This window comes from Episyrphus balteatus, chromosome 1, assembly GCF_945859705.1.
Source record: "Episyrphus balteatus chromosome 1, idEpiBalt1.1, whole genome shotgun sequence".
Lineage (NCBI taxonomy): Eukaryota > Metazoa > Arthropoda > Insecta > Diptera > Syrphidae > Episyrphus > Episyrphus balteatus.
Genome location: NC_079134.1, coordinates 124,338,701 through 124,350,655, shown reverse-complemented (window position 1 = coordinate 124,350,655; position 11,955 = coordinate 124,338,701). Strand labels below are relative to the sequence as shown.

Here is an 11,955-nt window from a genome sequence, read left to right as displayed (position 1 = left end):
TGTTTTTTTTTTTTTTTTAGACGATAAGGAAGATAAACAAGACATTCGTGTATTGAATGAACTTGAAAACATCGATGATGAATTAGAAAAAGAAGGCATTGTTATTGTGCGCATTGATAATGCTGCCGAAGCTAAAGAATACGGCTTAGATCATTTGCCAGCATTGATTTATTTCGAAGAGAAAATTCCAGCTCTCTACGAAGGCGATCTGATGAATGAAGAAGAAGTTTTGGAATGGCTTATTTTACAAAAGAGAACTTCAACAATTGAAGAAGTTACCGATGAAATTTTGGTTAATTTGATCAATGATCATGAATATGTTGTTGTTTTCTTTACTGGCAATTGTGAACCTGGTGATAAATGTGAAAAAACTTTGAATGCACTTGAAAGCATCGATGATGAATTAGATGAAGCTGGCATTATTTTTGTTACAACTGAAGATACAACTTTGGCTAAGAAATACGGAATCAAGACATATCCACAATTGGTGTTCTTTAGAAATCGTGATCCAATGGTATTCCCTGGTGATTTGGATGATGAAGATGAAGTTTTGTCGTGGGTTACTGATGAAGAAACTTTGGAAATTCCTGGAAAAATTGAAGAAGTCAATATGAAAATGTTGGAGAAGATTTTGTCGGAAAATGAACATGTTGTTGTGTTTTTCTGTAAGTATGGAAATATCATTAAATTTTATAGTTAAATTGTTTTACTATACTGAAAAAGCAATTTTCTTCGAGACACTAGAAGAGTTTGATGTTGCAATGAAATCGTTAACGTCTATATTATTGAGAAATTTGAAGACAAGTTTTTTTCAAAACTAAATGTCAGATCTCTCGGTTGTAATCTTAGAGAATATATAATATGAAGTGCTTGATCCCATCTCTAATACATTGTTACGCCATATCCATTGATAGGGGACGCTCGGGTCGGTTATCCATTTTCAATGAGTGACGCGATCCACAAACAAACACACAAACGCGTGTGTTTTCTTTGGTGGCATCATCAGAATTAGCGAAACTGGTGTCCCAATATAAGCTTCACGTTTGGAATTGCGAAAAAACGCGAAAAACAACTGTCCTAAGGTTTTCTGAACGAGTTTTTTTCGTTTTTTCTTGGAGAATTTTCTCTTCCAATTGCTCGTTTATCATTAAACATCATCATATGCTTAAACTACAATTTGAAACATCAATTAAACGTCCCAGTTAGCTGTACAATGTGATTCTTAGAACAGCGAAACTATTTCTCAACGTGAGGCCCGCGGACCGCATTTGACATCTCGATCTCTAATAAGGTACTCACCGAAAAAAGATGAAAACTTGGAGACTGGTATCATTATCCCCAATAGATATAAAACCTTTCAAAGAAAAGCCCAAAAACTCCATGAAAATATAACTTATTCGTACCCCATCAAAAAAGGTTGAGTATGGCTGGTTTAGGGGAGTAAAATGTTTGCATCTAGTTTGAAAATTTGTTTTCCAGGAACTTTTAAACTATCTTCGATTCTCCTTTGTTTTGTTTAAATATTCAATATTGTAGTTTTGTTCTAAAGATTGTTTGCCGGTTAAAACTGTGTATGGTCAGCATAATGAACCGAAAGAATTGCACTTTCAAATTGATCAGTTAAAAAAAAAAACCAAAAAAATTACTTGACATTGTTCCACTGATCAGCATTTGTCCAAAATAAGCTAGAAATATTTGAATTTTTCTTGAAGTAATTTTCACCAAATATTAGAATAAACGATAAAAATAAATTATATCAAAACAAAAATTTGGTGCACATGGTTCTTTAAAATGTTTTTTCTCGAATCATAAAGTATTTTTCCAGAAGGGAAATTTCTTTTTCAGAACCTTTCAGAATACAAAAACTTAAATAATATGGAAAAATTACCTAATAAAAAAGTCGGATTTCTTCAGAAAATAAATTTTATCTCGGTTATTTATGGAATATTCTCAACAACGTGATACCATTTTGAAAAGAGAATTGAACACACCAACTTTTAAGGTAACTTGCCGAAACATCGTAGTGCATTTTTTTTACACTACTGTTCATTGAATTAGAGTCATGTAAAATTTTTTAGTACTTAGTTGGGTAATAAAGTAATATTTGCTTTAAAACTGATGCAGCTGAGTTAAAATTTTTGAATGCAGCAGGGTTATTCAAGCTTCCGTAACAAAAGAAAAAAATGAGAAAAATTAAGATTTGTAGTCACGGCTCATGAAAAACCGTCACAGGGTGACCATTTTTTCGACTTTTTTTCAAATGCGCACAACTCCCAAAATATATGGCTGCGATTTTTTTAATTATTTTTCTGATAACTGTCACCACCTACCCTATCTACCGTTTTCGTTTCGACGTTAACTTTTGGGACACCCTGTATATCTTCCTCACAGAGCTGTGTCTAGGTTTGAACAAGTAATCTAGCGATTGGAAAGTCTGTGGAGTGTCCAAATGCTTAAAGTCACTTGTACACAAGTTCGTTCTTGTTGATTCTCATGAATAAGTATGACCAAATCATCTTTAAAGTATTTCTTTTGAATGGACGACATTTTTTAAATCATTGTGCGAACAAAATCACATTGCTGGACAAAAATATCGGAAAATTTAATCTGCACCTTATTTTCCGTGAGGGGAAACTACACAGGCCAACAAAAGTACTGCCTAAATTTAAATCTTGAGTTCTCAAATTTTTACTTTTCGCGTTTTTTTTCCTTTTTTATGAATCTGCTTATGTACATATTTATCTTTTAAAAATTTCTGATATTAATAAATTATTAAAAAATAAACACCCTTTAGATCGTGAAGGAGACAAAAAAGCCCAAAAGATCTTAAATGAATTGGAAAACATTGACGATGAATGTGAAGAAAAGGATATTAATTTCGTTAAAACTTCCGACGAAGGCATTGATAAAGAATATGATGTACAAACACTGCCCGCTCTTGCATTCTACAGAAATAAATTTAGGACATTCTATCAAGGTTTTGAATTTTTGAACTCCAATATAAAAAATTTTCAACAACATTCTAAATGATTAAATATATATTTAAGGTGACTTGATGAAGGAAGAAGAAATTCTTGAATGGGTTATTGATCTTTATGAGTCCAATGCTGATGTTATTGAATCTGTTGATCGTAAAACACTTCAAGTATTGATCAATGATGTTGAACATTTAGCAGTATTTTTCTGTAAGTGTTTTTATAAATATCTTCTGCTTTGAAAATATGATTTTAAAATAAATGGATTTTCAGATGATGATAAGTGCAGCACATGTTCAGAAATTCTCGAAGAACTAGAGAATATTGATGATGATACAGACAAACATGGTATTCAGTTTGTCAAATCCAATGATGTCAAATTAGCCCATGAAATCGGAATATTTGCTTTCCCAGCTTTGGTGTACTATGAAACTGGAGTTCCGATCATGTATGATGGTAAGTTTTGAAGTTTGATTTATTGAAAAACAAAAGATGATGATTTTGAAATTTTAGGTAATCTCAAAAACGAAAACCGTGTTTTGCAGTGGTTGGTCAATCAAAAAAGTGAGCATTCCGTTTTATTTATTTAGTTTTTTTTTAACTTCTTATTAACATAAAGGTAGATTTTACATTTTTTAGGAAAAAATTATTTAACATAAACTTTTTAGGAGTATTAGAAAATTTAAAAACATCAGGATTGGTAGAAGTAGATTCTTGTTTAAAAACAAAATTTTTACTGGAAATTTATTTTGGTTTTAAATAATTTGTTTGGCTGTGATAGGAAATGATGGGAAAAATAACAAAAAAGGAGGTATCCCAAAGAAATATAGTAAATCCAAAGATGATGACGATGATGATGATGAAGATGATGAAGATGATGATGACGATGATGATGACGACGATGACGATGATGACGACGATGACGACGACGATGATGACGATGACGACGACGATGATGATGACGATGACGATGACGATGACGATGACGACGATGACGATGACGACAATGACAAAAACAAAAAAACTGTAAAAAAATTATCTGTCAAGAAAAATTCCAATGGATCGAAAGATTTCAACGCTGCAAAATTTTTCAAAAAATATTTAGGTAAAAGAGTTTTCCAAAATCATTACTAATAAGTTGTTCCTCCAATCATTCATTGTCGCGTTTATGCCTACCTGATATCATTATTTTGACAATGCAACCCTGGGATTAGTTGAATTTATTACACTTATACATTGGATACAACAACATGAATTGAAAAAATTGGAAGAAAATGTTTTTCAACAAAAAATCGTTTCAAATGTTGTAATGAATTCAACTGACATTGCTTTTTTCAGAAACAATTAAAGTAATTGGAAAACCCTCCTCTAAAAATTATAATAAATTCAAGTATGTAACACAAAATTAAGTAACATGAATCATTTAAAATGTTGGTTTTTAAAAGTAATATTTTTCAGTTTGTGATAGTTTTTTTTATACGTACCTTCTTTATAATGATTATTAAAAAAAATGAAATTTTTATTTATTTCAACAGATCCCAAAAAATCAAAATCTAAACCTTCACAGAAAGGTAAACATTTTTTTGGTTAAGAAAAAAAAAATAATGATTTTGTAGTTAGTCGTTCAATGTTACTGATCTACTACTTGTATTCAAACACAGCATTACACTCATTAACACTAAGTGAATTTCATTCGTAGATAGAAAAGCTTATGATTTTTTCGATAAATTCCTTCAATAATACAGTCAAATAAGGTGAAATAAGGGGTAAACCTCGGAATGAATGCTAATAGAAATTTTTTTTGCTCAATATCTTCGTTTTGGCATTCTATAACATACCTCAAAAGTCTAGAAAAATCTAATGTCCGCAAGTCGCGATTTTCAAGATCAAAGCGCGAAAGAAGATTTTCAAAATTAGCAATAGTAATAGACAATGGTATTATATACACATATGATACATGTCTTCGAGGTATTTTTTTAATGCTGATGCCAAAAAATCTAAAATCAAGACAATCTGACATCTCTGAAAAAAGCTATACCAGTTTTTCATCTGTCAACCCATATTATTATAACAGTTGCAAACTTACTACCGAAAAACCCCTAAAAGTTATGGTAGAGGAACCAAATTTTGCATGAAGGTTTTTATATCCATTATCCTTAAGAATCAAAACAATGCAATGCAAAAAGCATTCATATCTATGACAAAATTTTATTTTTTGAGAAAAGGGAAAATTTTGGGATATGCACTAAAAAAACATTATTTATACTAGCATTCATTCCGAGGTGAAACCCTTATTTGACTGGATTAAAATATTTTAGTCGTATTTGTAAGTGTTAAATAATTTGTAGAAATTAGATTATTCTGTATTTATATCAAAATTGTTGATTGTTTTAATTTAACTGGCGTTCAAAATATTTAAACATACATTTTATAAATTTGATATAAATATTCTTACGAAAACGTCGAATAAGTGAGTTTCTCAATAGTAAAATAAAAACAATCAAACAAATTTCAAACACATTGATCACGTACCCACTTCCCAATGTCTTTTAATGATTTTTTTTTTTAATGGAGCCTTTTTTTAATTCGTTATCCAGTTATACGCTTTTACGAGCTTTATCACAAAAAGCAATTTAAATAATATCCAATGGTAAGAACGACAAGTATAACTTGACTTTAAGAAGAAATACTATCCTTTGTAAATACGTTTATTTTCATTGATATCTCAATTAAGTCTTCGGACATTCAGTTTCTAGGCCTGTTCCATTTTTTGCTCGTGGTAATTTTTCCTTTCGCACTTCCCAGTCATCTTTCTCTTAAAAATAAATTATAACCATAATCTTTTAAATCCTCGTTTCCTTTGAATGAAACAGTATATTATTTCTTATCATAATTGGAAAAAAATCCTGATAATTGTTGCCGATCCAAAATTATTGGATTTTTATTTTGTGTGGGTAGTGGATAAAAACTTGTTTATTCCATTGAATATTCAATTTTAATGAGTTTTGAGACCGTATTCTCGAAAATAATTATTAAGTAAAGGTGGAATTTTCTTGTTTGTTACAGATTTTTTTTTTCAACATATCGTAAAATCTCATAAGGAATAATAAAATAAAAATAGAAAAGTCTAAGAATTCTAATCTAACGATCGAAAACAGATACATTTTATTTAAAAGCAGTCATAAAGGCTAGTATCTATTTTTCTACACATCAAACCATTATTAAGAATTTCTACTTTAACCATCTCTTTATCTCTCTAGAATCGAATAATAAATAATGATAAAGTGTATGAAAGAGTAATTTTTCGTAAGAAGAAGTTCATTAAGTTAAAAATCAATACGGACTTAAAAGATTCTCAATAAATTAAAACAAAATATTTCCAAAGCTTTGAGTCTCTGTCATTTCATTCACCCGTGCCGAATTAATTTTAAATGTTTCTATAAAAAATCGATAAATATACAGAGATGTCTTACTTAAAAACTGGGTAAAACTGTAAAATATGATAGAAAATTTTCAAAATTGGCAAATGTCTTCCATTACAACAATGAACTTATAGTAAATTTTCTAAATGGTCATCTCTGTGCGATTTAAAAACAAAAATATGGTCTCATTAAAAACGATGATGCTGTTATGAAATTTTGATTTAAAATTTTTTGCATTATGACAAAAATTTAAAGGTCCTAAAAATTTCTTGTTATACAAGAAATTTATTTGTAAACTTAAAAAAAATAAATAAAAGAGGATTGGAAAAGGATAAAAAAGTAAAAAGCGGAATTTTCAAGGGCTAAATTTTCAATAAACAAAGGTAGCAAAATATCATGTCATAAGTACAAAACTTGAAGATGAAGTTGGTAGCAGTTTCATACGACATTTAGTTAAGTCAAACTGGAGTCAAGTAAAGAGAATCTGAGAAAAACTGTGACGTCAGCACTTGTTTTTTAATTCATTCCGATGTATATTTTTTAAATTAATTGAAAGAATTGCCGTTCGAATATTTTTGCTAGAACCGAATTTTTAACTAACGCCCGCCGCGAGGTTGGCGTTGAGATTTGCTCGACAGGTTGATATCTGCACAACCCTTACAAAGTGTTACAATACCGGCACAATACCATCTTGGGGCCGCAACTATTAAACAATAAAGTGAATAAATAAAAGTAATTCATCTTATTAAATTTAAAGTTAAAAATGTGCCTTTTTTAAGGATACCGTATTCGAAAATAAAAAACAAAATATAATCCATTCACCCTAATAAATTATAGTCTTAATTAGTACTGCCTACGTTAAAATATTTTGTAGTATTAGAATAAATTACATTTCTTGAGATTTATTTTATTTTAAAATATTAGACTTAAGAGTCTGTAGGGTAGGTCAAGATAGCCCTATTCTGTATGAAAACTCCCAGGGAAGCGCGTTCGGGAAATGTGCTTCCAATCAAAAAGTTTATGGAAATTTTGCGCCTATTTTGCTTTTTCATCATTAATCACAGCAAGGAATAAAATTAAAACAAAGAAAAGAATGATATTTTTGAAATTTTTTGATTGGGAGTCGTTCTCCCGAACACATTTCCCCGGGAGTTTTTATTCAGAAACTGGCTGATATTGAAAAAAGCTTATTTTTTGTTGTGAATATTTCTGCAAAAAATGTTATTTTAATAAATTTAATAACAACTATATTATTTGAAATTTCGACCAAAAATGTATGTTTATTTTTAAGGAAATATAACGTGAGCTTATAAACAAAAGGACAAACAACAAGTTACGTCATATACTAATTTTTGGTAAAAAAAAATACTTATAATTATTTTATCCCAAAAATTTCCTTCAAAAGAATGTCTTTCGAAATGCTTATTAAGGAATGTTTTCCTACCAAAACAATCAAATTATTATATTTTCAACTTTGAAAATCATATATTCATCATACCTAAAGTGATATATTGAAACCCCTTTTTTTAAAATTGCATCAAGTTGCTTCAAACAAAAAAACTCAAAATACCTATACACAATACACAAAAAACACAGCCTCATGATATATCAAATTAAAAAATCAACCTATAACGTGTGATTTTGTTTAAAAAAAAAAAAAAACCCCAAATAAAATTGACAAAATTCCAAGATTTTTAATCGTTGATTCAATTTTATCCAACTATTAACCAAAGAGTTTAATCAACCAGAAATATCATAGCTGACACAATGTTTAATATATATAATTTTATTCAAATTAAAAAAAAATTTAGTGTTCATTCCAAAAAAATAAACAAATGCAATTCCATTTTTTTATTATATAAAATTAAGAACAATAATTTTTATTTTTATTTTATTATCAAAAAGAAAGTGTTTTTTTTTTTTTGTTTTAATTAAATAATTTTACAACAAAAATTAAAATAAAGCCAATGGTTACTGTTAATACATTTATATTATGTAACTTTTTGTAATAATTGTAAACCAAAATACATACAAAATAAAAAAAAAAAATAAATCAGCATCAAAAACATTTTGTCAGTTATAGGAATGTATAATGCAATTTCTATATATTTAATTTTTACTTTTTCTTTAATGTAATATTGTGTTATGTAGAACCATTTGCAACTACAACAGCACGCTTAAGTTTTTTTTTTTTTTTTTATTCTTATTGTTGTAATGATAAAGAAAAAAAAATATACTAACCATTTGTGGTATACATTTTTTGACTTCATTTCTATGTTTTTTTCTTTACAACCAATTGAAAAAAAAAAAAAAATATTTAATAATAAATTATAATAACAGAAAAAAATTTAATTGTTTGTGTTGAAAAAATATTTGAATTTTTTTCAAAAATATACCAAAAAAAAAAAAAATATCTATCGATCTGACAAAATGTTTTTGTTTGTTACCATACAGATGACGAATGTTTCTATGTTGGATTGGGTCATGGCGGCCAATCAGCAAGGCAGGGCAATATATACGTTCCCAATGAATACAAACCATTCCAATGCTGTCCAACAAAGCTCGAGAAATCAACCAAAGTACCCCATATGACAGCCCAGCGTATTGGTCATGAAACCCTTGAAAAGGGTGGCAATTTCAAATTCAGCCCATCATCATCATCAGCCACACCAGCATCAGCATCAAAGACAACAACCTCCACTTCAAAGCCATCAAAGAAGTCTGCACCAATAGCAGCAGTTTCAGAAGAATCCGATGAAGAATCCGATGATATTCCAATGGTTAAGGTCTCGTATACATCCCCCAAAACCGGTGCTTCATCCAACAAAAACAAACCCTTAACCCCACTGCCTACTACATTGAAAAAAGACACAAAATCTAATACTAAACCAAGTCCCTCTGATGAGAAACCAATTGGCAAAGGCAGCAAAAAATCCCTATCCAATGATCATGGCGAACACAAGATCAACGTCAAATCCGGTATGTTAGGCATTGGCAAATACATTTTCTGGTAGACAGTAAATCGAATGAAATTTATTAACTGTATATCGTCTTTTGTTTTCCTCACATTCTTTTCTCTCTTTCTGTCTTTCAGGAATAAATTATTTGCATAATCGAATTAAAAATTTATATGACCTTATGTTTCAGGATTACTCTCTGTGGGAATAAAGAAGCAATATAGTAATTGAATTTGATTTTGTTAAAAAAAAAATAAAAACATAAATTTATAAAAAATAATTAAAATTGCTACCTACACAAAAACACACACAAAAATTAATTAAATAAAAACAAAAAAAAATGAGCCTTAAGCCAAAACATCCGATCCACAACCTGATACCCAAAATCAATTTTGAAAAATCAATACAAAATCCTTGAAAAACAGGACACAAAAAAAAATAACGTTTCCTCACCCCCGCAAGAGAGAAAGAGAGAAACGAATTTTATAGCAGGAGCTTGTTCGAATCGAATTGACAATTGCTCCTTCAATGTGACATTGCGAACACCACCACCACCCATCCAGAACTGTCACTTTCATACTCTGTATGTTGATCACCATCACACCAAAATGGTTAAAAAAAAAAAAAACTTAAATCCAAGAATGTCATCCAACACACCGTCACCGTCATTATCCTATATAGATGCATGATCCAAAACATATCTATATCGTCGTAAGGCCCGAAAGGTTTACCTGTTACACAACATATACATCCAGAAAATCACAATTAACAGAACTGTCTTACTAACCTTGTTTTTTTTTTTTTTATTTCCTGTCAAATTGTTTTACAAAAGATGTCAAACCTTTCAAAACTCAAATTTTTAACTTGAAAACTTCTGTTAACAAAGTGCATTTCGTCATTTACTGGATCCTATTTTGTAAAGAACAAGCGTGCAGTTATTCATTTTTTTTACTTTCTAAAACTGTTTACCTATGTACATTTGAAGTTATTTTTTAACCTTTTTGTTGTTAAACGTCAAAAACGTTTTATGTCATTTTATACTCGATTAAAAACATCTTTATTCTGTTAGATTTGTTGAAATGAATTTTGAATAAATTATAGAAAAAAATGGTACGGATTTAAACCTCTGCTGAGTACTGCGGAGATTGGGCTACTTTGACAACTGGTACACATTCGACCCAACAAAACTAACAAAATAAGTCTTAAAAATTTCATTTAAATTTTACATATTTGCACAAAAACTGCACGCTTTTTCAAAAAAGTTAAAAAAAAAATATATTTTTGTATATTTATTGTAAAATAAAAATTAAAAAAAAAAAAAAACAAAAAACAAATAACTTTTGATACTATCGTTTACAAATTTGTACATTTTTAATGCTTTAAAAATCAATTATATAATAAAGCAACTTGTTATTAATTTTTTTTTCTTGTTTTCTAACTTCCAATCTCGAAAAATCTCGCCAAAGCTGAATGTTACAAAATAAAACAATACTCTTATTTTTTTGCACAGTTATTTTCTAACTTATTTATTTATTTATTTTTTTGTTATATTGTTATTTTATTGTTACAAATTCTTTTATGTTATCTTAATAATAATAGAAATTATACCATAAGTTATAGTTTCATAAATATTATTTTTTTTTTTTTTTGTTTATTTAATGAATTTAATAAATTATAATTATGAGAAGACTTGCAAATTTAGAAAATAATTTGATACAAAAACAAACAAAGAAAAAAAAAACGAAACGAAGTGTTCAGAAACTGCATAAATTAAGAAAACAAAAAATTTACATTAAGTTTTGTAAAATTTAGCTTCGTTTAAAAATAACATTTTTTTTTTTTGTAGTTTGTTATTAATAAAATAAAATTGTTAGAACTCAAGTTGAGTTTTTCTTTTTACTGTTTTTTCTGATTTACAAAAAAAAAAAAAAGTACGTGAATCTTTTGGCTGAATTTTTTAAAAATACAAATTTTTGTTTTGGAATTGCATATGTTATTTTTTGGTGTAGGACATTTATAAATAATTGTTTGTGCATAAAAAGTCGTTATGTTTTTTTTAACAATAATAAAGAAGTCACAATTCAATGGATTTGGTTGTTTTATTATTCCTGAAATTGAAAAAAATAAATTATATGTCACAAAGTGTTAAATAAAAATAGAAATCGAAAAATTGCACGAATTCTAGCAGATCAGATCTAGAAAATCACAAAACTTAATACAGTTTTGTTGTAGCTAAAAAAATCTAACAGTATCTAACACACTCAGTGATTTTGTACTGGAACACTGTTGAGCAAAGAAATTAATTACTTTATTCTTTTGGAAAGAGGAAAAATAATTTTATATTTAAATACCTATTTCTTTGTTACATACAAAGAACATACATAAAGTATTAAATATAGATTTCTTGGTGGTAATCTTAAAATATTTAGAAAAAACATAACTTTTTAGTATGTGGTTAAAATTTAAGAAAATGAGGGCTTCATTATAATCTAAATAATGATCAAATTTCGGCGTAAACCTTTAAAAATTAACAACAACAAAACGATTAATGTGACTTCACGTCAGAAAAATTGTTTCAAACTAGATATTTCTTTAAAAAGT

At 28.4% G+C, this 11,955-nt stretch overlaps 1 protein-coding gene across 7 annotated transcripts in view; it reads left to right on the top strand.

Moving 5' to 3' along the window:
• LOC129909142 (uncharacterized) overlaps window positions 1–11,955 on the top strand; it is a 69,444-nt gene that overhangs the window by 37,460 nt on the left and 20,029 nt on the right. For 6 of the 7 annotated variants that reach the window (XM_055986170.1, XM_055986134.1, XM_055986126.1 and 3 more), the window contains 4 exons: window positions 21–665; window positions 2,795–2,977; window positions 3,048–3,185; window positions 3,249–3,431. In XM_055986170.1, coding sequence (XP_055842145.1) covers window positions 21–665; window positions 2,795–2,977; window positions 3,048–3,185; window positions 3,249–3,431 — 1,149 coding nt within the window. Of the gene's footprint in view, window positions 1–20; window positions 666–2,794; window positions 2,978–3,047; window positions 3,186–3,248; window positions 3,436–11,955 lie in introns of all 7 variants that reach the window. The other variant, XM_055986178.1, reaches the window with a different exon arrangement.